This window comes from Zonotrichia leucophrys, chromosome 20, assembly GCF_028769735.1.
Source record: "Zonotrichia leucophrys gambelii isolate GWCS_2022_RI chromosome 20, RI_Zleu_2.0, whole genome shotgun sequence".
Taxonomy (NCBI): domain Eukaryota; kingdom Metazoa; phylum Chordata; class Aves; order Passeriformes; family Passerellidae; genus Zonotrichia; species Zonotrichia leucophrys.
Genome location: NC_088189.1, coordinates 13,888,435 through 13,914,674, shown reverse-complemented (window position 1 = coordinate 13,914,674; position 26,240 = coordinate 13,888,435). Strand labels below are relative to the sequence as shown.

The 26,240-nt window shown below is 40.4% G+C and overlaps 2 protein-coding genes across 3 annotated transcripts in view; both read left to right on the top strand.

Moving 5' to 3' along the window:
* Positions 1-271: 271 nt before the first annotated feature.
* RBM12 (RNA binding motif protein 12) lies at positions 272-12,147 on the top strand. 2 transcript variants are annotated; one of them, XM_064729672.1, is made up of 3 exons: positions 272-404; positions 3,141-3,191; positions 7,592-12,147. In XM_064729672.1, exon 3 carries the CDS (start codon positions 7,614-7,616, stop codon positions 10,251-10,253), a length of 2,640 nt encoding a protein of 879 aa, XP_064585742.1. In that variant the 5' UTR covers positions 272-404; positions 3,141-3,191; positions 7,592-7,613; the 3' UTR covers positions 10,254-12,147. The 2 variants fall into 2 exon arrangements, with proteins under 2 accessions (XP_064585742.1, XP_064585741.1); XM_064729671.1 differs by having other exon boundaries at positions 349-404; positions 3,109-3,191.
* CPNE1 (copine 1) overlaps positions 347-26,240 on the top strand; it is a 61,787-nt gene continuing 35,893 nt past the window's right edge. Inside the window, 2 exon segments of the mRNA XM_064729673.1 lie at positions 347-404; positions 3,109-3,191. The gene's annotated coding sequence lies outside the window, so the exon portion shown is untranslated.

Sequence of the window (26,240 nt, the reverse complement as noted above, 5' to 3'; positions counted from 1 at the left end):
ACAGCACGGGGCATCGGCTCCCAGGAGTCTTTCATTTTTATTCTGCAACTTGGTCGTACATCCAGAGGTTAGAAACAGCCGCTCTCAGGGTTGTTTTCCTCCTTGTTAGTTCAGCGCTCTCCCGGAGTCCCCGTTCCCTCAGCAACAGTCCTCAGCGGCGCCGCACGCGCAGTGCAGGCCCCGCCCCGGCCCCGCCCAGTCCAGCGCACGCGCCACCGCCCCCGCGCGACCCCGCCTTCGCCGTGCCGCTCGCCCGGCCCCCGCGCCACCCGGCCCCCGCCCCCCAGCGGCGCCGCATCGCGGCGGCCATTTTGTGCGGCTGCGGTCGGTGCGCGGGGCTCGGCGCGCCGCGGGCCCGGTGGGGGTGGCTCCGTTCTAACCCTTTTTCCCGTACAGATCCCTCGGTAAGAGCGCGGCGGCGCCCGGGCAGGCCGGGCCGCCTGCCTGATCCGGCGCTGTGGGCCCGCGGCGTGGCGGGGAGACGCGGGGAGGGAGGCCGGGCGGGCGCGTTCCCGCGCACAAAGGGCCGGGCCGGGCCGGGCGGCGCCGCGCCTCCCGCCTGCAGCCCCGGGGCGCCGAGCGGGGCCGCTCCCGCCTCGCGGCAGCCCGGCGCGCTGAGGCCCGCGGCTCGGGCCGGCCCCGGCCGCTCCCCCGTCCCTGACTCCCTGTCGCCGCCCGCGCACGCCGGCCCGCGGAGCTGCGCGGGCAGGTGAGTCTGTGGGGCCGAACGCAGGCGCCGCGGGCCCGTCCGGCGGGAGCGGCCGAGTGACCTTGCGGCGGCGCCGGGGCCCGAGCCGTGGCACGGGCCGCATGGCGGGGGCTGTGCCGGAGCCTGAGGCGGGGGTTTGACGGGTGCGGCGGGGTACTCTGCGGTCCCGTTGTCGGCGCGGGGCCCCGGCGTGTCTGGATCCCGGGGGTGCTGAGGCGGGGCGGCTGCGCCTTGCCCCGCCCCGCCCGGGGGACGAAGCGAGGCAAGTACTCCGCACCTTGCGGAGGGGAAGGTCCCCGGTGTCTGCGGCGCTACCAACGCTCGTCGGGTGCACCTTATAAATACCAGCGAAGTTGCTGTTCAGTAAAGTCGCATCTGCTAGAAAAAATCAGCTCCGCTAAAAAAAACCCAAAACAACCAAATAGCAACAGCCAACCAAACAAAATACCATCCTACTCCCCCACGATCGATAAACGAAAAAATAAAAAACCTTAAAGCCACCTTTCCAAGAAAAAAAACCCAAAGCGAATTAGCGTTCAAATGAGCCCCGGAAATGCACACTTTGAGTTTTCTTTCGATATAAAAAAACTTATGGCTCTGGTTTTACTCACTCCTAAACTTACTTGTTATTAGTGGTTTCTTACCTCACCTTGATCTACTCGTGTTAGTCAGGCAAATCGGCTGATTGTTTCCGTGGTGGTTTCCTCTCGTTAAATAATTTGTTGTGTCCAGTGGATGTTGGATCTTTCTATACAGCGGACAGGGTGTTGTGGAGGTTTCTCCAGAGAACTCTCAGAGATGGGCTGCCAGCTCTGTGGGAACACCTGTGCTCTAGCTGATTCTTGTCTAGTTAATGTGCTCTTGCATATTCTGTTGATTGGAAAGGTAATTTTTGCCTACAAAAGGCATGGATGGTTTTCTTTAAAGTTGAGAGATGTGACACTTGAAATTAAAAGTAGATGGTATTTGGTGAAGAAGTTAAACGTAGCAAAGTGGAGTTTTGCTCCTATTCTGAATGCTGCCTGGTTTTGTTTGCATTGTCTTAGTCCACTGCAGATCTTCAGCTTGTTTTCAGTGTTGTGAAGGGGAACATGGTTGCTATACTGGAAATCCATCTAATGATTTAGGCTTTTCTTCTAAATGGGAAGTTCCTTGTGCATGAAAGATTTATCTGCTGCTTGAAGCAGGTGTGGTTTTGCATGAGATGGTTTTCCAGGTGATTGCATTTCTTTCTTTCTTTGCAAACTGCTGGTTGACGCTGCTATACATGAAACTATGTAGTTGAGTTCTTCTAATGCAGGATTGCATGTTTCTCTTCAAGGTCTAATAAACAAAAATCTTATTTTTCTAAATGTGTTTGCCATTTTAATTTAACTGTAGTGTTATCTTTCTCACTTGTAAGTCTGTCGTTCATGTCCTGGAAGATACGTGAATAGTTACGTTTGTTTTAATTCTCTCTGTTAGGGAGTTTGTGAAGGGTTTGTTTGTACTTCTTGCTCTAAGTTCACTTCAGTAATGATGCTTGTAACTGAAACCAGCTTGTTGGGGTTGTGTGAGAAGGCATTTATCTGTTCTTAGTGAGATTCGTTCCTCAATGACTTTCCAAAGAATCACAGTTTTAGTGTGAGGTGATCTGCCAAGTAATGAAAGAGCAAAGGTTTTCCATCCTATCTTTCAATACAAAATAGTTATGTTGCCACTTAAAGTGCTTGGCTTTTTTGTTGAGTTGTAAACCTGGGAAGATAATTTTTATAAAGTAATGAAAAAAATGGGCATTTGATGAGGATTTGAGTAATGAAATGGCAGATTACAAATGAAAGTAGAGTATCTTATGGGAGTTCTTGCTGTGTGCTCTGTGGAGTTGACTGCATAGACATGGCTGTGAAATGTCACTTAGTTTTACCCAGCTAGTGTGACTCTTGAAGAATTCTTCAGGTGCAGTTCTGGGGTGGTTTTCTTAGGCATGGCTTACTCTACCTTACTTTGTTCAAGTAAGTAGATGCACCGTTGGAGGAAGGAATACCATTATTAATGGAGCAGGGTTTGGTAAAATTCAGGGCTTTCAAGTATTTAACTCTTGTTCTTTGCCTTTGAAAGAGAGATTTTTTTCACCTATTGGTGATAGGAAAATTTGAAAGATTCTTAAAATGCATTCTGGCTCTTTCTATAGTCTTTGTGGAAGGCATTTATGTCTTGAAACCATACAAAAGCTCTACAATGCAATTGCCAGTAAGTCATATAGAGATAATCTGTAGAAAATGCACCCTTATGATTCTTTTATGTTGCAGTGCCTTGTGGTGGTTGCAGGTTTGAAATTCTGTGTATACAGTTCTTTGTGGACTGTTACTGCTGTTGTGTTGCCTGCATTGATTTTTGCCTCCATTTATTCTTTATTGCAGTCTAAAAGTTGGTTTTAATTGGTTGCCCACAGGATTGGCTTGGCTTCTGCTACTTGTTAAGAAAAAAACATCTGTCTTTGCAGGTAAGAGCTTTTGAATTGAAGACTTCTTTTTATGCATATTGAGTATATCCTAAGAAACAAATGAAGCTTTTGGAATCAGTAAATTTGTGTCAAAAGACTTGAGTCAGATAATCTATAGCTTGTCTACTCACCACCGGTGGTGGTTGTTTTGGCAATGTTTTTCTTGTAAACAGAATTTTCTGCCAAACTAATGTTTTGTTGTTTCATCAGCATGTGGTAGACTGGAACACTCTCCTGTTTATTTTGCACTGTTGGCAAATGCAGTTACTTTGCTGCAAGCCATGGGTCTCTGTGTTTGTAATTGTTGGAGTGTAGGAGTGTACATCAGTTGGTTCTGATTAGTTTTTGCAGTACTTAAAAGGGTCAGATAGTTTTGAATTGGCTCCAGGATGACTATAACAGGTTGATTTTAGCCTTAAGTAAAAGACAAAACTGTAGTTTGCAGTTTTAACTTTTGTGAGACAGTTCATACTTAAAATTCCTCCTACAGGAACCAGTGTTCCTTCAGTTCTTAGTCTTCAGTCAAGAATTGCCAAATATGTTTGTGTGTGTGTGTGTGTGTGTGTATCATGTGGGTATTGTACTTTAAATACTTCCCAGGGACTAGGAGGAATCTTCTGAACTTTTCTATTGCAAAATCCATACATCTTGAAAGGCTAATCTGGTGTGCTTTCGAATTTAAATGTTTGACCCAAATAATTATTATTTTACTAATGAATACATTGATGAGATAAATAGTATTGTCATCTTTTACACGTTTTTTTTCCCAGTGTAGCATCAACATTTTAAAAGATATTACTGTTAAGGCGTGTTAAAATTCATTAAATGAGTTGAATCAGGTTGGTTGTCAGCAGCCTGTAAATCTCCAGCTTTGATCACAGCTAGCTAATGGGGATGGATTGTCCATAGTACACTCATAGGATGTTGTCTTTCCACAAATATATGAAATGCAAAAAAAGGCAATAAAACCCACTTTTGCCTTGAAGTACCTTTTTGTGCTCGGAGAAAATCAGGCAGCCTGAGAACTGACAGCCCTACAAAAAGCCTTCAGTGCTTGCTGAAATGATGTGTGGCCTATTTTGTGTCTGAAGTTAATGTTGCCTCTGCATGTGCTGGTCTCTGCAAGTCAACAGTGAAATATTTGAGCAGGCTTTGCATTTTCACTACTTGGAAAATTTGAGCAAGTGGGTTATTGTCTCCTAACTGCATTTTGGAAAAAATGTGGTTTGTTAGTGTTTAGAAATTTAAAATTTGGCCCTTTTTGTCCTTGAGATTTTTCTGTAAGTAACAGAACTGACACTATTACTTTGTCTAAGTATCAAAATTCTGAAAAAATGAAGCAGCTGTGTTACATGTTCCTTTATCAAAAATATTTGATTAGTCAAGTCCTTAAAACTCTTTTTATGCAGACCATGGTATTGTCAGCTCTTGCTTAACATTAAGCAAGCATTTGCTTAATACTCTGCATGGAATTAACTACATTGAAGTCATTGCAGATAGGTTTTTTAGTAATTATATGCCTAAGCAGCTCTTTAGACTTTTTTGTCAATAGTGATTTAGTGGATCTGAATGGAGTACTTAGTAACAAGACTTCAAATACTCTCTTAGTCTTTATTATGAAGTTTTGAATTTAATGTGAAACTGAAAGATTTGCATTATCCCAGAATTTATATAAGTGTTCAAATGCTTGAACTCTTCTGTTACTTCATCTGTTGATTTGTCCTCTGGGCTGAAATAATTTATAAACGCAGTTATCTAGCAGGTGTCAGTTCTGTTAGAGAAAGTAAGGTGTTCCAAAGCAGCAGACCTTAGTACAAGGTTTTCCCACACCTTCCCAAGTTGCCTTTGTTCCACCAATGGCTATATATGAGATTGTCATCTCTTTTGGATTAAGGAAATAGCTAAAAGTAGTCTCTCACTTAACACAAGACGCTTCAAATGTCTTTAACTTTTGATACATAAAAATTTCTAAACTAATTTCTATCTATAATAGGTAGTAGAAGAAATCTAAATCTCCTGGCAAGATTTGCTTTTAGTAGTATTCCAGTTTTGAAAGCATAGGTGCCAAGCCAGTGATATTTTTTTACCGCTTGCTTGCCTCAGGATAATCTAATTCAGAAGCAATCCTGTAGCACAATATAAACCTTGGGTTTACAATACTCTTTAATATAGCTTCTTAAAGGTGGCAGAATTTTAATTTTAACTTTAAATTTGGAGATTGTCATCAATGCTAGGCAAGTTTAAAATAAAACAACAGAATCATTATAAAACACTACTTTTTAAAACAGTTCTTTAAAACTTACTTTGACTTCTGGTTTTTTTTTCCTCATGGGCAAGTTATTTTGTTGTTGGAAAATGATTGGGCAGTGAATTTTATTCTCAGATTAAATGTAATTCCACTATAAGAGCTAAAGGCAAGGATGTTGCTTCTGTTGCCTCACGATGGAGATGAGAAAGTTGCTTTCAAAAAAAACTATCCCCAAAGCTTAGTACAGTATAAGACTTAGTATAGTATAAGCCTTTCTGTTGCTGTCTTTCCTTGGTGGAATAGGGGTTTTCTTAGTGGTATTTTTTCCTTTTTTTTGTTTTTAAATCTTATATTATGAACTGCAAGGATGGTGCAGTAAGGAATCCAGTATTCATGCACAGTGACTAAAGCCGCAGAACTGACTTTGTGCAAATGGACTTGTTTGCTGCTTCCTTGAGGGAGAAAGGCCCTCCACACTTTTCTGGTGTCTGGTGATAGTTGTGGGGCAATGCCCTATAATACCCCAGGATGTTGCTTGAGTTCATTAGTGTGTTGGAGGACTTACCTCTGGTGTGTTGGTCAACAGAACAAAATACTTAAGGACACATTTTAGTAATCTGAGGTTCCATTATGCAAACAAAAGAATTGTTGCTTCTTCACCCTGTAAAAGAATTGTTACTCTTGTTTTCATTAAGTACTGGATTCAGCCTTACCTGTTTAAATTGTGGCTTTACCTAGTCATTGAAGACTTGTCTTCTCTAATGTGTTTGGATGACCTGGACAAACACATGGAGCCAGCTTAGAGATTTGACTGTATGCTGGGATATAGCTGAGTTGCTGGGAGATGGTTATTGATTGTGGTTGGTCAGAGCTTTGGTAATGGCTGGGAGTCTTTGATCCATAGCTTTGTGGTGTTGCACTGGGGCATCTGGTTAGACTTGGTCTTTAAGGTCTTTTCCAGCCTAAACAGTTCTGTGATTCTGTGATCTGGTTCATCCTTGATTTCAAATGATGAGTTAACACTACTGGTATGTGACTTAGGGGAGCTTTGGAGATCTTCCATACAGATACTGAACTGGCTTGTATTTAGGAAGTCCAGAAGTTTCAGAGATTAAGTGGCTCAAGTGAAGCATGGTGCTATTGCTGATAGTTTAGGATGAGAGACTGGCTTCTGAGATGTTGAATTGTGCTAATATTATTTAATATCATGCTTTCAGCCTTTGCTGAAGGTTTGCCTAAGTGACAGCTATCTAGTTTCCTCTTGGTAACTGTTCAGATCTAGCTGTTCAGAATTACCTTAAGGATCTACTAATGGCAGCTGTGGAAATAAAATTCATTTATTTACATCTGAGATGTAAGGGGTCACGGTAGACAGAATATCTGCAACTTTTAAAAAATACCTTGTTTTTGAAAATTGTGAAGGTCATTATCTAGATATGCATAGATGTTAATTTAGGTGAGGTCTCTATTGTCACAAAACGTCTGGGGCTGGTTTATAATAGCAAGCTTCAGGTCACCTGGACCTCTTGCCTTTGCTAGGAGAAAAAACATCAGGTCAGTGTAATATAGACGCTCCCTGTCAGGATGTCTTGTGACTCTCACAGTTGCTAGTTGTCCGTAATGGGTTTTTGTTCTTTCCCAACCCACTGTTATGTTTCTAATTGTCTTCACCTGGCAGGAGGTAAAATCCTTCCCCAAATTAAAGGGAACTGTTTGTTTCCCATAGCTGTGCAGAAGTTTTCAGCCACCTTGTCAGGTACGGTGGATACCATATCAGGGTAATGGTAAATTAATTTTGCTTTGTCTGGCTAAAATACTCCTTTCGCTTACATTCCATTAATGAACTACTGATGTAATAGTTACGGTTTTTGATGTTCCTTTGTTTTTTTTAACTGACACTTGTGGTCTTCGTATAACAGCTATTTTGGAATTTCTAGTGCAAAATGTATACTGATTGTGTTGATAAATGTTTAATACTTCAGCCTGTATGAAGTAAACAAACATGAATAAGGAACTTGGAATATAAGCACACTTAATCTTTGCAAGATGTTATTAGGTGTATATAAACAAATATAGTAGATGGTATCTGTAGGTAATTGCATGATGCCATGAACAGTAGTCTGACATAGCCGTTGCCTTTTCTCATCTGCAGGTGTGTGTTGTTTCAGCGCAGCATGGCTGTGGTCATCCGCTTGCAAGGTCTCCCGATTGTGGCGGGGACCATGGACATTCGCCACTTCTTCTCTGGATTGACCATTCCTGATGGGGGCGTGCATATTGTAGGGGGTGAACTGGGTGAGGCTTTCATCGTTTTTGCCACTGATGAAGATGCAAGGCTTGGTATGATGCGCACAGGTGGTACAATTAAAGGGTCAAAAGTAACGTTGTTGCTGAGCAGTAAAACTGAAATGCAGAATATGATAGAGCTCAGTCGTAGGCGTTTTGAAACTGCCAATCTAGATATGCCACCAGCAAATGCTAGCAGGTCAGGACCACCACCTAGTTCTGGAATGAGTGGAAGAGTTAACTTACCTACTACTGTACCTAACTTTAATAATCCTTCTCCTAGTGTAGTAACTGCTTCTACTACCGTGCATGAAAGCAATAAAAACATATCCACATTTTCTACTGCCAGTATTGGCACTGCACCTCCAAATCTTGGGAGTACCTTTGGTAGTCCAACATTTAGCTCAACCATACCTAGCACAGCATCCCCAATGAACACAGTACCTCCTCCACCAATCCCTCCTATCCCAGCTATGCCATCTTTGCCACCAATGCCTTCTATTCCCCCTATACCTGTTCCACCTCCTGTACCTACACTGCCTCCTGTTCCTCCAGTTCCTCCAATACCCCCTGTGCCCCCTGTACCTCCAATGACACCTCTGCCTCCCATATCAGGAATGCCTCCTATGAATCCTCCACCTGTAGCACCCTTACCCACTGGAGTTAATGGGTCTGGAGCAGCAGTGAATATGAACAGCGGCTTGAATCCATTGTTTATTGGTCCCATGAATCCTGTAAATCCTATCCAGATGAATTCTCAAGGTAGTGTCAAGCCAATTCCAATCAATCCAGATGATTTGTATGTCAGCGTTCATGGAATGCCCTTTACTGCAACAGAATCTGATGTGAAAGACTTTTTCCTTGGGCTCCGTGTGGATGCAGTCCATATGCTGAAGGATCATGTAGGTCGAAATAATGGAAATGGACTAGTTAAGTTTTTTTCTCCTCAAGATACCTTTGAAGCACTGAAGCGAAACAGAATGCTAATGATCCAGCGCTATGTTGAAGTTAGTCCTGCAACAGAGAGACAGTGGGTAGCTGCTGGAGGCCACATAACTTTCAAGCAAACCATGGGTCCCTCTGGGCAGGCACATCCTCCTCCCCCGGCTCATCCTAGGTCCAAATCTCCCAGTGGACAGAAAAGGTCGCGGTCAAGATCTCCCCATGAGCACGGTTTCTGTGTTTATTTGAAAGGTCTTCCCTTTGAATCAGAGAACAAACATGTGATAGATTTTTTTAAAAAGCTGGATATAGTTGAGGATAGCATTTATATAGCTTATGGACCCAATGGGAAGGCAATTGGGGAGGGGTTTGTTGAGTTTAGGAATGAAGCTGATTATAAAGCAGCTTTATGTCATCATAAGCAGTACATAGGGAATCGCTTCATTCAGGTACATCCAATTACTAAAAAGGCAATGTTAGAAAAGATAGATATGATTCGTAAAAGATTGCAGAACTTCAGCTATGACCAGAGAGAAATTCTGATGAATGCTGAGGGAGAATCAGGCTTGCAAAAACTGTGTGCGCATATATCTAATATTCCATACAATATAACAAAAATTGAAATACTTCAGTTTCTAGAGGGACTGGCAGTGGAAGAAAACTCTGTGCAAATTCTTCTTGATAATAATGGGCAAGGTTTAGGACAAGCACTGGTTCAGTTTAAAGCTGAAGATGATGCTCGTAAGGCAGAACGCTTGCACCGTAAAAAGCTGAATGGAAGAGATGTTAATTTGCGTTTGATAACTGTAGAAGAAATGAGAGATATTGAGAGAAACCCAGCATCTCAAGGAAAAAAGATCCTGAAAATACCGATCCAGGGAAATGCAGCTGTGCCAGGAGCACAGGGCCCTGGTGGGGATGAGCATGCCTTCTTGGGGGGAAATGCTAAAGAAGCAAATAATGGTCCTCCGTTTAATTTCCCTGGTAATTTCAGTGGGTCTGGCACATTTGGTCCCCCTTTACCGCCACCTGGAATAGGTGGCTTTCCTGATTCTAGACCAGGAATACCAACAGTTTCAGCTAGTGGTTTACCTGGTGCAAGTATTGAGGTACCAGGTTTTGCAGGTGGTCCTGCTAATTTGAGTGGACCTGCAGGTTTTGCAGGGGGTCCTCAGACGTTTGGTAACGGTCCTGGCAATTTAAGTGGGCCCCCTGCCTTTGGTGCTGGTCCTCCAGCAATTGCTAGTGGTCTTGGACATTTGAGTGGACCTCCAGGGTTTGGACCTGGACCAGGAAACATACATATTGGTGGACCCCCAGGTTTTGGAACAGGGTCTGGGAAGCCAGGGCCAACTGTCATTAAAGTGCAGAATATGCCCTTTACCGTTTCGGTGGATGAAATTTTGGATTTCTTTTATGGTTACCAAGTGATCCCTGGTTCAGTGTGCTTAAAATATAATGAAAAAGGCATGCCAACTGGAGAAGCAATGGTTGCATTTGAGTCTCGTGATGAAGCTATGGCGGCTGTTGTTGATTTAAATGACAGGCCTATAGGTTCTAGGAAAGTAAAACTTGTATTAGGGTAGCTGTTCATCAAGTAGTTGTAGAATAGATATTCATAGTGCTGTGACAAATGCATCTGGATTGGTTTTTATAGTATTTCCAGGATAGAACCTGTGGATTGTTTAAATTGTAAAACAGATGGGTTTTGATAAGACAGAGCACTGGGTTAGCCATTACATGAGAAACACTGCAAGGAGAGGGGTGTGGTGGATTTTCCTCGTACAAATATGTGAAGAAGCTGGACAGATTCTTATTCGTCATAAAAGTTTGGTAAATTCTTTTGGACACAGTGCTTATTGAGAAACTGAGATTGGTTTGACATAGTTTTGGATAAGGGAAATAGATGAAGTCAGTGAAGCTCTTCAGTGGTGTTCTTGTAAGCCATTGTAAATTAGATAGCTATTTTTAGATTTGGTTATAAGCTGGCTGAATTCGCTTTGTTCACAGGTCAAGCTTTGTTTGAAGTCCTGATTTTATTCTGCGACTGAATGAATTCTCAGTGTACACAGATGAATTGTTTTGTATATGTATCTTTATTTTTTCCAGAATTCTCACTGTATGAACAGTTGAATTATGCCCTTTGCTGATGTGTCTACCAAACTAATTCCTATGAGTATGAGCAGAATCGTTCTGTAAAATTCAAGCTGTTCTGTGTGGTATAACCTTTAGTTATTTATATATTGCAATTATAACTGTGCAGAATAAGACTTTTGCCACAAGTATAGCTAACCTCAACATAAACCATATGAGTTTTGTAGTACATTTAAAATGTTTTCAGTTGAAAATAATCATTATTGTTTAAGTAGCTTGATTTGTTAGGATTACACAAATCAGTTGAGAAAGGATCTTTGACACTAGTTGGATATTGGTGTTTCTCACATGTCTCTTGAACTCCTCACACAGAGTCTCTGCTAAGAGAACCAAAGTGGTGATTATTAGTAGAAGATTGGAGTCCATATAAAGTTTTAAATTAGGTTATAATGGAAGAAACTTGTATCTTCAGCAACTCTGTTGTGAATTACTGCCGTGGGTGAATTCAGAGATAAAATTTATTTTTCTCCAAAAATTGAAAGTACTGAGTTTACTATATATTTTTGCAATAAAGTTGTTACGTTGTATTCAAAGTCTGTAAAGAGTTGCCATTTTCTTTGTTGTGCAGTGAAACCTTCCATGGAAAAACAGAGAAATGGAAAGGAAGTAATTACTCAAGTGAAAAGTAGAATTTTTTTGGTTTATCCTTGCTTGGCTTATGATAAATTTTAAGACTTGGGCATTGCCTGAAAAAAATCCTGCTATTCCCTGCAAATCATTGTACTTAAACATAGCAAACTTCAAACTGTTCTTGGTTTTTTTTTGACAAAGAAAAACACTGCTTTTTGGTGTTGCATTCCATGGAACACTGAAGTGCATGGGCAGGCAAAATTGAGAGGTGCAAGTGGCAACAGTTTTATTCATGTGGTGTGTAGGAGAGATTTGCAAACCTGTGCAGCGCTGCATCCTGAGAGGATTTCACAGTACAGGAATCCGTGGAAGGATTGTATAAAGGTGTACTTCAATAAAGAGGCCGGTTGCATTACACAGATGCTTCTGTAATTCATTAGCATAATTTTGTTTTGACAGATTACTAGGTGGTCCCAACTTTGGAAAAGTCATGTGATTTGTATATACTGTTTAAAATTAAGCCTCCTGTTAATAAAACTGTCTGTCTCTGAAGCTTCATGTCATGCATTTCAACAGTCTTTGGGAGTAATGTTTCAACAGCAGATCTTTGTTTCTTTCTTTTTTTTCCCCGACAGTCTGAAAGTACTCTTCCTGATGTCAGAAAGATGTGTGTGATTAGGAGTCAAGTCAGTTTATTTTAAAATTTTGCTCTTTGTTTTTTAAGCAACTTTTATTAAAGTTTCATACTATATTGGAGTTTTTTGGGTGCTTGTTTCTTCGTGTTTCACATTAGAATAAAATCACTGAAAAGGAAAACTTGGCTTCATTGTTCACAGAATTGATTTAAGATATTAGTGTGTGTTGACTCACCAAAACTGGTGATAACTGCTTTTTCAAGTTCAAATGCATTACAACAATGCTTGCCTTGTTGTGAAATGTAGTTAAACTACAGGTGTCTGGAATTAGATACACAGTTCTGTGTTACTGTCTTTTGATTTCACATCGTGATCCTCTTGGTAATGGATCCAAGGCTTCTAGTGTTTGTGTTAGACACAGCATATGCTGTGAAACATGCTTGTGTGCCTGTTCCTTTGGACTTGCTAAAAGTGCAGGTTTGTTGTGGAAAGCTTTCTTCTGATTCTTGAATTTTCAGTATGGTCTAAAGATGTTTCAATGCTTATCTGAAAAAAAGCACAAACCAGAAAGCCATGGGGGTTGGGGATGTTGGCTTGGATGGAATGTTTAAATGGAGGATTTGGGGTGGGGCAGGGGCTCTTCATTTTGCCAAGCAATTGATTCTTCTTATCTTTCAGCATAAATCAGTTAGTAAATATCTCCTCTTCCTTAAGAGTAGGCTCTTGGAAAAAAATAGGAAGTCATAGCATGCTTAGGTTTTCTGTATGTATCAGAAACAGTGCATCAACTCAAATAGTTACAGTTGATCCTTTAAAACATAGAGAAAAGTTCATTATCAAGGGTCAGTGCAAACTGTTTACTGTAACAATGTGGTTTCATGTTAGAAGTAGCCTTAAACTGCTAAATTATGAGCAATGCCCGTAGACTACATGTCTAGAGTTCATAAAATTGCTTACTTAGCACTTGTCTATATTCATGAACAGCCTTGAAAATAGGGCGTAGGACCTCTGAGGTCCCATCTCCAATGTGGGAGGTGTGAAACTGCCATTGGATAGAACACCCCAAGCTGATGGCTAGCGAGAGGTAGCAATAGACAGAATCAGCTGATGAATGCTGCTCAAATGCGCAGTTGTTTTAACCTTGATGCCTTGAGTGTCAGGAAGTTAACATCCTTGATGTCCCGATTTCTCCAAATAATGGCAAGAGGGTACTTGTGTTTATGTTACTGGCTAAGTTGATATTTTAAGCAGTTACTTATGTGTGTCTAAATACTACTGCTGAAAGAAAAGTTGTGAATGTAACATTTTACCACATGATTTGTTTAATGTATTGGGTTTTCCCCACCCTAAATAGTAATGTAATTAGTCAGTGATAAAATTGTGACTTACATGGAAGAACTTCAATAGTTGGGTGACAGTGTGACTTAGTATTACCAGATTTCAAGCAGTTATCCATTAATGTCACAGATTTTGTTGGCATTCTGTAATATCAGCATTAAAACCAGTTCTTTACCAATGAATTGTTGCTGTGATCTGAATGTAGATTTATGAGATGTTTGAGGCTTTTTAGGTTTAAGGAAACCTGAAGGATGATTTAAATAGCATTCCTTTCATAGCATGTAGTATTTTCCTTGAGTGTCTGTGCTCTGAATTTGTGTTGAGTGGAGAGAAAGATTGATGCAAAAATGAAGACTGTAGTTGTGTAGCAGATGACATTTAAGGTCTGCCTTTTAAAAATACGTGTGCTGCTCAGTTCCACATTGCTCATGCTGTCCCTAAAGTCATTACCTATACTCAGTGAAATCAACAGCTTGTTTTGCTGAGAGTATTTTGGAGTGCTGAAGACTGTAGACTCTATAAAAAGAGTATGTTTCTAGTTTCTAGGCACACCAGTGGTGCATTAAATGTAAATAATGATTATGGTTTCTTTATTTTGTTTCTCCTTAGTCTTCTGCTGTGGTGGTTCCTAAGTTGCTCCTTGTAGCAAGTGCCGTTGACCCTCAGCGGGTTGTTCAGCAGCACTGAACTGTGTTGGCCTTCTGATGTGCAAAACTGAAACTACTATATATTATGGACCATTTAAAACCTCTGGTTGGCCAATAAATCACTGTTTGAGAGCAGTTGGTTTAGGTTCATTATTCAGATACATGGATTAGACCCTGAAACGAAGGATTGCAATTCCTGTTCAGAATGGACTCTAGTGGAAGAAAACAACTAGTTGCTATATTTGCTAATTGATTGGAAAGAAACAGTTTTGAAGCTGGACATATTAGGAAACATTTAGTTGGAGTTCAGGGAAATAGACAAATTAGTTTTATGTTGGTTTGCTGCTTTAGATGTGCATGTCTTTGAAAAGAAAATGAGATGGTAAATTCTGTTGCTGTAAGGTTTTTCATAAACTCTGCTTTGGCCTGGAGGCAGTTGCCAAATACATTTGGTTGTCTTTGCTCTTTTTCCAGGTTTGCTGATGCTGCTTGCTGCTCTGTGGCTGTATTTTTTTTTATGGCTTTGGGAATACTGAGCTAGAGTTTGTGTACTGAAGGAGGAGAGGAAGGGAGGCTGTGTAATGCTTCTGCAGGAAGAGTAACTTCAAAGTGTTCTCTTCCTATCTGTTTTTTTGCAGTGAGAATGTGATTGCAGTTCAAAGATTTGTTTTTTCCACAGTCTGGATTTTCCATGGAATGAAAACCGGTTGGTTGGTAGTACGCACATTGATTTGTGGCTGTATACTGAAATCCACCTCTCTTTCCGTATGTCGTGATCAGGTAGGTCTAACTGTGGCTGGTTTTCTATACAGATGACATTAGTAATTTTCTTGGAGCTTTGTTACTGAGTGGAATGTTTGGGTGTTGTTTGTGCGAGGAGTGTTTCCCACCTCCCTGACCTGGATACTTTTCACTCCTGGCTATAAACACCAAAAGGAAAAAACCAGCCCTAAAAGCAGCCCAGTTCTTTTTTGGTAGCTCCAACCTGAACATGGGTGTCAGATGGTTTGGCTGTAATTCCTTTCCCTTGCTTGGTATTCACTTCTGTGCAGATTCCTTTGTTATCATTCTGGGTTTGTTTGTGTATTCACAGCATGGCAGCTTCGGAGAGAATTAGCCAGATGAGTTCTACCTGAGTTCCTTTACTGCTTCTGCAGAGGCAAAGCTTACTCCTTTGTGGCTATCTTTCTTGTGTGTTCTCGTGTCTACGGCCTGAAATTCAAATGGTCTTACCTAGTTGCTTCCCAAATACCTTAGGTAAGCTTTCAGAAACAGGGAATGTGTTTTCTTTCACCATGAGTTCCACAAAATCAGTTTGCAACTCTGTATTTGCTATTCTCACATCAGTTTCACCATTTTCCTCAACTTTTGAGTTCTTTTGCTATGAATCAGCAGTGAATTAGACCTGGTTGATCATAGTCAGGAAAAACTTGGGGCCTGGAGTGAGGATTGCCCTTATGTTGCACAGTACACAGGAGTGCTAATTTAATTTCCCTGTAAAGTTTAAAACCAAAAAGTAAGGACTTGTAAGGCTTTCACAGGGAAAATAGGAATTAATCCTGCCTAAAACCGTCTCTGGCATAGTGTGGCCTTTTGGGCTGGTCACTACTTCAGGAAGGCTGGTGACCCTTACAGCTTTTCATGTTGTAGTTACAGTATGGTTAAACAAGGAATCGATTGGATTGTATGACTCTGATTTCTGACCATCTAAAGGAAGGTGGAACTTCCAGCTAGCAATTTCAGAGTTTGGAACAAATAGTTTAATGTCGACTCTTTTTCCATTGAATGTGAATATGTGGATGTAGCACTGCTGTATGTGACACTAGAAAGCTTAGAAATGCTTTCTAGTCACTTAGGTCACTTAGGCAAATTTGGGGAGAAAAACAGTGATATATTCAGAACCTAGACTACTTCAAGAATTCCTTTTAGATAATTTTGGTTGAGTGCATTTTATGATGAAATTCACAGGATCCCTCTCATTAAAATTTGAAGCCTCTGTGTAGCACCCATTTGTTTAGTGACCTTGCTGTGGTGGCGTTTGGTAGAATGTGCTTCTCAATGAGCTTTTTATGAAACTTCTTTGTTTTCAGCAGTATAGCCAAAGCACTGCTACTTGTTTTGAGGGGAGGATGGATATAGGTTGTGGAAAGTCCTTGCTTGTTTGATCAGGAAGCTGAGCTCTGAAGTGCAAATGATGGCTGCCAATACTTTTTCATTGTTGGGCAAATGTTTCTAATACAAGGGTAGAATTTATAAACCATGTGTGTTTGAGCAACACTAGTGCAGCTGGCTATGACAGTGAAGAGGCTCATTAAAAGTAACATTAGACACTGACAGTTCACTGACTGAATGTATGGGAAATCTGTTCCTTAAGCAGGGGAGGCAAAGTTATTAAATACCACAAATTCATCTGTCTAGAGTTCCCCCACTAGACTCCATTGCTGCAGAGCCAGTTTTCTGTGTTGCAGGTCCAGTCTTACATGAATACATGACAGTGTTTTTAACAGCTCTTAGAGATCTCTTCAAACACTGACTTGAGTGCTCTTGGGAGGTATGTGTCCAGAGTGGTGGTGGTATAGCTAATTTGTCTCTCCGTAACCAGTATGCAAGTGGCAGAATGTTTTCAGCCTCACTTTAAGGGGACTTCAACTTTATCATCAGAGATGAGGCAGTAGGGGGGAAATTGAAAGGTTGAGGCCAAACCGTCATGCTTTAGCTATAGTGAAAACAACAAGTGTTGCACTGATCTAATGAAGAATGGACATGGGTTCAGAAACTTCAGCACTGAGTTTGTGTGAAAAGGAGCACAATAAATCAGTGACTAAATACTTACATTGTTAAACTGATCTGAAATGTAAATTCAGCTGTTATGATAGAATGGATGAGATAGGTAATTGATCTAAATGAGTCGCTGTTAAACTTTGCGGAGTCTTACGTTTTCTTAGATTGTAAAACAGAATATTTTTGATGGTAAGTCTTTTTAAAGTTTTATTTAAGACAGCTGGTAGTTGTTGTCACTTAAGTCAGTGTGTATTTATTCTGGATGCATCTCTTCAAAAAGTCTTTCGGGTATATGTGGAAAATTACATGCACAACACCATGACCTACTGCACAAATGCCCTGGATTTTTTGAAGGCCTTTTTTTGTCATCCAAACACTTAGCCCTAACTTTGGGTAACTGACACTGTAGTTTTGTTAAGCCAATAACCCAAATAGCACTTCTTCCTTGCAATGCAAGCACTGCATCATGCTACTTTTTTGAATGAGTAGGCAGTATTTGGCTACTTTCATGTCTCCAGGAACAGAAGACTTCATAGTCTTTTTTCTGCATGATAGCTTGTGTTACTTTTTGTATCAAATTTTGTCACTAGCTAGGTCTGTAAAAACAGCTTCAAACAGAAGCGACAGTAAATTTTCTGAAACCTAAAATGCTTAGTTTTAAACTAAATAAGTGAATGTACTATGAATCCTAATGAATCTGCAGGTAATGTATCTATATGAAATACCAGCTATTTCAGTGCAGTGACTGGAATGAATATATAACTGCAGGATCATTTAATTTTGTTATTATGAAAAGTGAGAGGAATCCCTGTAACTGTGTTCTGTGCCAGCCATGGTGTGGTGATGTAGACGAACCTTCTTCTCTGTCTCGTTTAGATTTGAAGAAGTAATTTAGGTAGGAAGAACCTGCTTTTTGAATTTCTTTGGGCAGCTCACAGATACTGTTTTAATATTTTTGTGCTTTTCAAATCCCCCTGCTCCTGCATTAGGTTCACATAAAAGCTCTGAATCTGTGATGGACAAATGACTCTGGTGCTGAATTCAGTCTGATGTTTGTCCTGACTGCTGCCTGGTTGAGACAAGTAGTGTTCTGCAGTTTGTTACCCAAGTTTGCAGGTTCCACCTAATGGTGATAACTCAGAGTCTCTCTGCTTAGAGGGAATATAATTTCATTATTTTGTAGCTATTAAATTTACTCTAGATTTTTCATCAGAGAGGTTGCTTGGAGAATTTGGTCTGCTTCAGTTCAGTCATGTTTCTTACAAGTTTATTGAAACTTTTCATTTCATTTTGAGGAAAGAAAGAAGGTCCCTGGTGGGAGTTGTGGGGGTTTTCAGGTTCTTGGCTTGCAGAGATGTGCTTTCTCAAAGGTGTGGAACACCTTTGTAGCAAATTCAAACCTAATGACAACAGATATCTTCAGGGTATAGATTAGAAACTATTACAGTGCATATACTGTGGATTGCAGACATGGAAGAGCATTGAGGAAATAGGTGACTGCCTGCATTTGTGTAGTCTCTTCTCCCTTAATGCAGGAAGATTGTGTCATCATTTGGCCCACTTGTCTCTGACACAAATGGAGTGGCTTGAACCCACAGTTGGTAATGGGTTTGTGCTTTTGTGAAGGCACACTGGCAAGAGAAGCTGGATCTGGAACAGAAAGGGAACATGAGGTCTGTTTTGTGTTTGTGGCCTTTAAATTGTTCTATTGCTAGTCTGAATGGGCAAGAGAAAAAACAACCTTTAAAATCTCTTGCCGTATCCTTCCCTTTATCCTACTTCCTTAATGTCAGGCTTTTGTGGTGGTGGTATTTAATTTTTTTTGTTTGTTTGTTGTGAAATATCATGATTTTGTAACAGATTAGGATGGAGAAGTTAAGATGTTCATGTTGTAGGTGGTAATCATTAGTGACAGAAAAGTAGAATGAGTGTGAATCTCTCTCTTAAAAGGGAGCATATACTCAAAAGCAGAAAGAACTGAAAGAGTTTTGGCAATTAGGCTGAACTTGCAATGAATAAGTCAAAGAAATCAATTTCCCGGCAGTACTGCAGAATTAATACTAAGCTTTGGGATTTTTTCTGGATCATATTTAGTGAGCTAGATTCAGTACTAAAGTCTATAAAGAAGAAAGCCTGACATATAATGTGGAGGGGTAATGATTTTAAAGTGTGAGAAAATGAAAGGTTCTGCTTTATGTCCTTACTAATTCTTTAGGCAAGAGTTGTCACTGTGCCATAATAACTTCAGGGTGACTGGAAATAGCATCAAGAATTCCTCTGTAGTATTTCAGTCTTTTCTGGTGATTATTCAACAAGTGCAGTGAAAAGAAGCTGGTATGACAAGCTTGTCATTTATTAAATGGCTGTTGGTACAATGTAGCCACCAAAAATCTCATGTGAATTTGATACAATAGCAAAGATCAGTAAAATGTATTGCTGGCGTATTTGTATTTAAAGTCTTACTTTGAACTCATGCTGTTCAAAGCAATGAACTAGTATGAACTAGTCTAGATAGATGGACTTACTGAATTTCTGCCTTGAAGTCACCATGCCTAGTTTTGGAGATGTAATTAAAATTATATCAATGTAGTGTAACTACAGGACAATGGTGCTATAGTTTAGATTTCCAGAGTTTGGGAAGGGTAGAGGTTGTGAAGGGGAAAGCAGAATTAATGCTGAGGAATCACTTCAAAAATCATGGGTGCATGTAAGTAAGAATTGGTGTGTGGAGGTACTTGGTGGTGAAGCTGCAGTGTAGTTGAAGAACCAAAGAAGAGGAATATGGTGAAGTCATTGATCTCAGCATAAGGAGTTTGGATGGAAAAATGGAAGACTGAGTGATAGACAACTGGACTTACCTGGGGAATGGGACAGAATGTTTAGGCCTGAAGTATAAATAGCTGGAGTTTAAGGGAAAGAACAAGGCCTTACTGGAGAAAGGCAAAGATGATTTGCAATGTAAAATATGTGTTTGGGGTTGTTACAAAGGTCTGTGTGGTTGAGATGTTAAGTCTGTTTTTCAATTAAGTTGTTCTTCAGGTGTCAGTAATAAATACTTGAGAATCATGGTGAGGAGAAGGAAAAAGCAGGTGAATAAATATGAAAGGAATGGGAAGAATATCTTTCTTGGTGGGAGGAATCAGTGAACACTTTTAGGACTGCAGTTACTATTGTAGCTTAAGTCCAGTGACTGACTCCAAAGCTATAGCCTGTGTTAAGTTACTTTTTCAAGGAAATGGGTTTTGCTATTCTGCTATTAAATCCTATGAAGAACTTTGAAATGTTTTCTTTGTATGAAGAATTTGGTTTAGTAATAGGTTTTGCTTAAGTCCAGGTGTTAATTTGAAACCTTTTGTAATTTAATATGTTCCAAACGAATATTTTAAATAGTTTCAGTTTTGGCCTATCGGTTGTTTATTTCTCAGAAAAGTGGAGAATATATCTATAGTGAAGGCATGCATGATGATCATTTCTTTGAGTTTATTGATCGTGATAAGGGGCATATTGGTGGTGTACAAGTTAACAGTGAACGTTGTACAGGTGGAAAGGTGAATTTTGTAGAAGGTACTTTTTCCCCAGAGTTGGGACTTGTCTCTTGGGTAGGGGGGAAGCTGCAGTAAAGATGAACTGATTGAAGTTCCTGTTTGCATTTTTTCCTGTAAATTGTCATGCCAATTGGGATTGTTTGGCTTGGTTTCACTTTGTTTTTTTTTTTTTTTTCCCCAGTGTTCTAAGCTTGTTATTTTTGTTATAAATGGGAGCTTTGCCTCCTCAGTCAGTGTCCGGGAGCTTCTTGGAGGTTAGGTTGTCAGAGCTTGTACCTGTTGGCTGACTTTGGACACACTGCCCCCCCAACCCCCCCATTTTCAGGGTGATACTGGAGCTTCAATGTTCATGTGGAGACAGCTCAGTGGATAGAGCCAGGTTGTACCTTCCTGTGTGTTCAACGGGCCCATAGGTCTGCAGTGGTCAGTAAAGTGTTTGATGAGGCCTGCAGTCCAGTTCTGAGCTCAGGGGCTGGGCTGGGGGTCTTACCCTTGGTCATGGCTCAGAGTTTCAGCATCAGCACAGCCTCCACTTGACCCTGCAGCAGTTGTGTCGGTCCTCCCTGGGAGCTCTCATCCCTGGAATTAAGGCTGGCGGTACCATGGGCACTCTTTACCAGGACTGAATCAAGTTGACAGCGGTTTGTTTAGAAAGCTGTTCTTCATGGTATTCACCATTCTTTTATAACAAGAGATGCCTTTTGTTTCAGGTTATATGTCAAATTTGTAACAACAGTTAATTAACCCCTTGTATGTATGGTGACAGCTTGGAACACAGTGTGGAGAGTACGATTTGTTCCCTGCCTGTAGCAATGGTGATCTTAACGCATTTGCATCCCCGTTGCAAACCGCCACAAATAATGGAATTATAGAAAAAATTGCAGCCATTTATATTTTCTGCAGAACATCTCAAGCTATGGAATGAGGTTTTGTGGCCCATGGAAGAGCTGAAGTGCTGATAAAGGCCTGTATTGACGAATAATTTGTGCACTGTGGTCCTTCTCATTAGATTGCCTTACTCTCAGTTTAAAATAAAGATGCATTTTAGTGCATCTTTACAAAACTAGCTATATTATTTCTTTTAGAGCCTTATGGGGTTCAGGAAAGAAGGATCAAATGATAGCTTTTATTCCGATAGCATTCAGCAAGTGATCCTGACCTCAGGACTAGGATCAGTTTTGTGATATCAAAACCCAAAATGTAACAAGCTGCCCCCTCAAAATTGAACTAATAATAAGACAAAGCATTGCTTCTGCTGGTCTGCATATTTTGGAATCACAGCAGAAAAAGAGAGAAGGAGTTTTGAAAAAAGTTGGCTGATAACTGGAAGATGTGGAATTAAACTAAGCAATAGACAAGGGGGAGAGGGTTTTTCATAAGTGCAAGATTAATTAATGGAGATGCTGTGTTACATGTGTTGGGTTAATTTCTTGAGTTGTTGGATAGCAAAAGGCTAGGATGATGAAAATTGCAGTAGGGACATCTTGCAGGCATGATTGCTGACAGTTGTGCTGGGTTTGTAAGCAGAATGTAAGGCAGGAGTTATGGCCAATCCAGTACAAAGTAAATTTTTTGGAAATCAGTTGTCCTGGACCATATGCATTAAAACTTCAAGTTTGCGTTAAACAAGGTGCTAAATTAATGTGTAAAGTTTGGTGTACACTGCAATAGAGCTGGTTGGGTATTTTGTGCAGTATTTAATGTGAATTTATTAGTGTGTTTAAATACAAAAATCCTGGGGATTTTCTTGGGCTGAATCCTTGCTTGTATTTCATTTTATGCAGAGGAGTGAAACCAGGCTGATCCACGAGACTTGTATTCAGTGATAGTACTACCATTTTCTCTCAAGAAGATTCCACCTCCTGGCACTGCAAAAAATACTGCTGATAGTGTTTCATGCCATGAAGTTATTAGATTTTTTTCTTGTCCTCCGGGTGACTGTGGCTACTGTGACTTGCTGTGCTGGGGTGATCACAGTGCCCCTCTTGCCCAGTGCTCGTTGTCTCCACCTCATCCTCCCAACCTGAAGAGTAGCCTCTGGCCTTAAGGCTTACTGAGGGATGGAAGTATATAAAAAATTGTAATTCAGTAATTCTCACCTTAGAGTGTCCAGCACTTGATCCTTAGTTGGCTAAATGGTGGCACTCAGGGGTAAGTAAAGAGAAGTTTATTTATGCTTCAGGCACCCATATGTGGCATTTTGGGGAAATGCAAGACTCTCCAAAGTTCTGAACTGGGACAGTTAAAGCCTTCAATCACACTTGGTTTGGAGTTTTCTTCAACCATAAGTGTACAGTGCTTTCTTCTCTTACAATTGACTTGCTTTAAGCTTTGGTTAAGCTCAATCACTAGAGGAATAATAAATTTAATGTTATGGACTTGTAAATGTGTTGATTTTCTTTATGTTGGAGGTGTTCTTTTTTGTGTTGAAAGAGGTTGCTTTTTCTGCAGAAATGTGAAAAAATTGGAAGTTTTGAAATGCCTATTTGAAACTCCAGAAAGTAGCAGGTAGTTGCTTATTCTTCTGAGTGTGTAGCATAGATGTCCTCGGTAATTTTCCTAGAAAGCAACTTTTTATTTTTCATCTTGGTTTGATTAGGACCGTATTCATTACTTCTGTAATTCATTTCTGTGTAGAAAAATTCTATTGAAAAGTTGAAATTTATCTTTTTGTATGTATTATACAACTATTGGAGTTTATGATCATCTTTACAGGTAAAAGCTAGTATGCATAGTAAAAATAATTTTGACTTTTTAAACTGGACCTCAGTTTGGTTGTCTGAGCACTTCTTAAAGTGTACCTAGTACGGAGGCATTCTGTGTTTTACTTAAACAAGTGGGAATGACATCTGGTTGGGTAGTGAAAGACTTCCCTGAAATATGTGCTTGGGATCTTGCAGATTTCTATGGATAGTATTTTGCTGTAGTGCTGGTAGGGATAAGATGGGTGATATATTTTTTTTCTTCAAAATTTGGTGTTATATCTTGTGCAATTCTAAATAAGAACAAAAAATAGAGGTACCCGATGGATCTGAAGCTGTATGTTGGAAACTCTTCCCTTGAAGGAGTGTACAGAATTTGACTCAAGATGAAACTTCACGGGTGATGCCTCTCACCAGTAAGATCCCCAGGTGGTGGGAGCAGTGGATCAGATGTTTGTGGCTGTTGTCCGTATAATCGTCGATCATGAGGGTATAGCACAGCCTCAGCTGTATTTTACAAGCTCTTTCAAGCGACAGCACTTCCCTGGTGGCTTGCTTATGGTGCCTTTTTGTTAGAAACTACTATGATGGGATGTACCCAGTAGGTCAGTTTTCTATATTTTAAAGAGAGTTTGAATTTATTACTGCTTTTGGAATGAATTTTCACCTGGTAATCTGAATTCCTGTGGCTAGATTAGTTTTTATACTTCTAGACCATGCTGTACTTTAATGAACTGATGGCAGTTGGAGGTTGTTAAACTGTTGCTGTTGCAAGCTGATCAGGATCAATGTATAATAAATTCTTTGTAAATTAAATGCGATAACTTTGTGGAAAGTAGTTTGCTCTAGCTGCTAGTTTTCCTTTGGAAATACCTACTGTCTTCTGTAAACCAGAAGATTCAAGTAGTAGACATCAATATTAATTATCAAAGGTGGTTGTGAGGGGAACAATAGGAAAACAGTGCATTTTAGAATTTCTGAAACTGTTGGAAAAATTTGTGTTGCAACAAATATAAATAATATTTCGTCATTATAAATACTGTTGTAAGTCTCAAAACTAAGTTTATTTTTTGTGTATGAATGAATACAATAAGTATGCTCTATGAAAATTCAGTGAAACAACATGAAATGTGGTTTTGAAATGTTGATTCCAGTCTGCAAGCTGAATACAGTTAGTGTTCTTGAATGCATGCTGCGGAAAAAAAGGACGGCTGTTAATAAAAATAATAAAACCCCAAGTCCTTTCAGTACAATTGCAGCAAACTGTATGTTTAGCCTGAGATCAGAGCCTTTGTACACTGTTAGAGCTTAGTAATCACTAGAGGATTGTTCTCTGCTCATGTGTCATTGCACAGCACTGGTAAGTGGTGAAGTGTTGCTGCTCCGACAGTGTCAGCACGGAGTGGTGCCGTAGTGCCTGTCCCTGGCAGTGAGCTGGCATGTGCCAGCCTGGCAGCTTGGAGTAATGAAATGCCAAGATGGCGTTGCAGCGTTGTGTGGAAGTGGAGAAAGCATCATTGGCTCCAGCTTAAAGAGGAACAGGGTGGGGGATTGTGTTAGGTGTGGCGTATTTGAAGACTTTTGGAATTGTCACTTCTCTTATAGGAAAATAACTGGGACTTTATGGAAAGAAGTGGAGATGAAAGTCAGCGGATAAATTTCACACAAACTATTCACTTTTTTATAGAAAGAGAGATGCAATCACTATAGTTTACTATGAGAAGTGAAAGTAAAGTCTAGAATCTTACTTTATGGAGGAAAAGAAAAAAATTAAGTCAATATTATCATAATAAAATCCTGTTAAAAAAAATGAAGTTGGAGGTAGATTTTCTAATTGGTGAGGAACTTCACTATTTTTCCTTCCCATTCAGTTTTTTGTTTTGTTTTGTTTTTATATATATGTGTCTGGGGATGAAAATATGTTAAGCTTTTAATCTTTCTAAGCTTTTCAAATGCAGGCAGATTTCCAGAAATTTGTGCTGCTCAGTTAACTGCATGAGCAGGGTAACTGAGCAAAGTTGCTTACTTGCAGACTAAGCAGGTCTTCAGGCTTGGCTGAAATAGATACTGTGTTTTAGCAGACCAACTACTCGTTGCTCTTGCTGCTGGGATGTCTATGACCAGGATTTTCTTCTGCTGCTATTCATGGAATGGACTGATACTGTAGAACAGCATACAGTGTGTTTGGGTAGCCACGAGGTGAAAAGAAGGTTGTGTGGGCTCTTTGAGGACATCCATGGACAATAATCTATAAATAATTGCTGGCTGAGGTTCAAACTGGTGTCTTCAGGTTAATTTTTTTAAAAAAATCTGAATCTGTTAAGGAGCTGTCCCTCTTTTCTTAAGGATTCAGTCTGTAGTTGTTAAACCTGTTATCTCCTGAGCTGGTGAGGAAGGGTGTACAGCCAGTTAGGACAGTTCCTGCTCAGCTACTCCAAACAGCTGGCCTGCTTTGCTGTGTCTTGGTGATTACGTGCACCAGTGAGTGTCCTGTGATCTCCTGATGCAGCAAGAGGATATAGTGGGAAAGGATCCCTTGTAGTTTGTGTATGTCCCCAGTGATTCAGCAGAACATCTGGGCTGCATTTCAAGGGAAATCCTATGCCATTACTAAATGTAAAACAATCAGATGAGATAGCCTTCTGGGTGTTAGGGTGCTGGAAGTCAAATGTGGAGTATTTTCATAATTTCATTGCTGCTGATCTGGAGAAGAGATTCAGATACCAATTAAGAGGTGATTGGGTTTGAGGACTTGCGTCCCTTCAGCTCCTGGCTTCATTGTGTTTAACAGTTGCTATCTCAAACTCTTCCTTTTTGGTGTCTTTGTAACATGGAATAAATATATGTGGGCTTGTTCTGTGTGCAGCTTAAGATCTGCAGTAGCGGTTTCCTCCCAGAAAGGAGCCACTGCTGACTGGGATGCTAAAGCTTATGGGGAGCTGTTTCTTTGAGGTCAACTTAACTCCTGCTTTGAGCTCTACTGGGAGGAAAGGTATCTCTTGGCTAGTACAGGACTGTCTGTTGCAGTAGAGAAAAACAGAGCCAAAATGTTGGCAAAGAGCCCAGACTGGATGTCCTGATCTTGTTGTCAAATAGTGGGTGTCAAACAAAGTTTTGCTGTTGTCTGTTTGCACCTATGTGAGTCTGGGAGATGAATGCTGGTCTGGTAGGACAATATGTGTCAGTAAAGAAAAAACTTGA

Coding starts and splice junctions, on each gene's coding strand:
- RBM12 (XM_064729672.1), top strand. CDS start 7,614: ATGGCTGTGGTCATCCGCTTGCAAGGTCTCCCGATTGTGGCGGGGACC.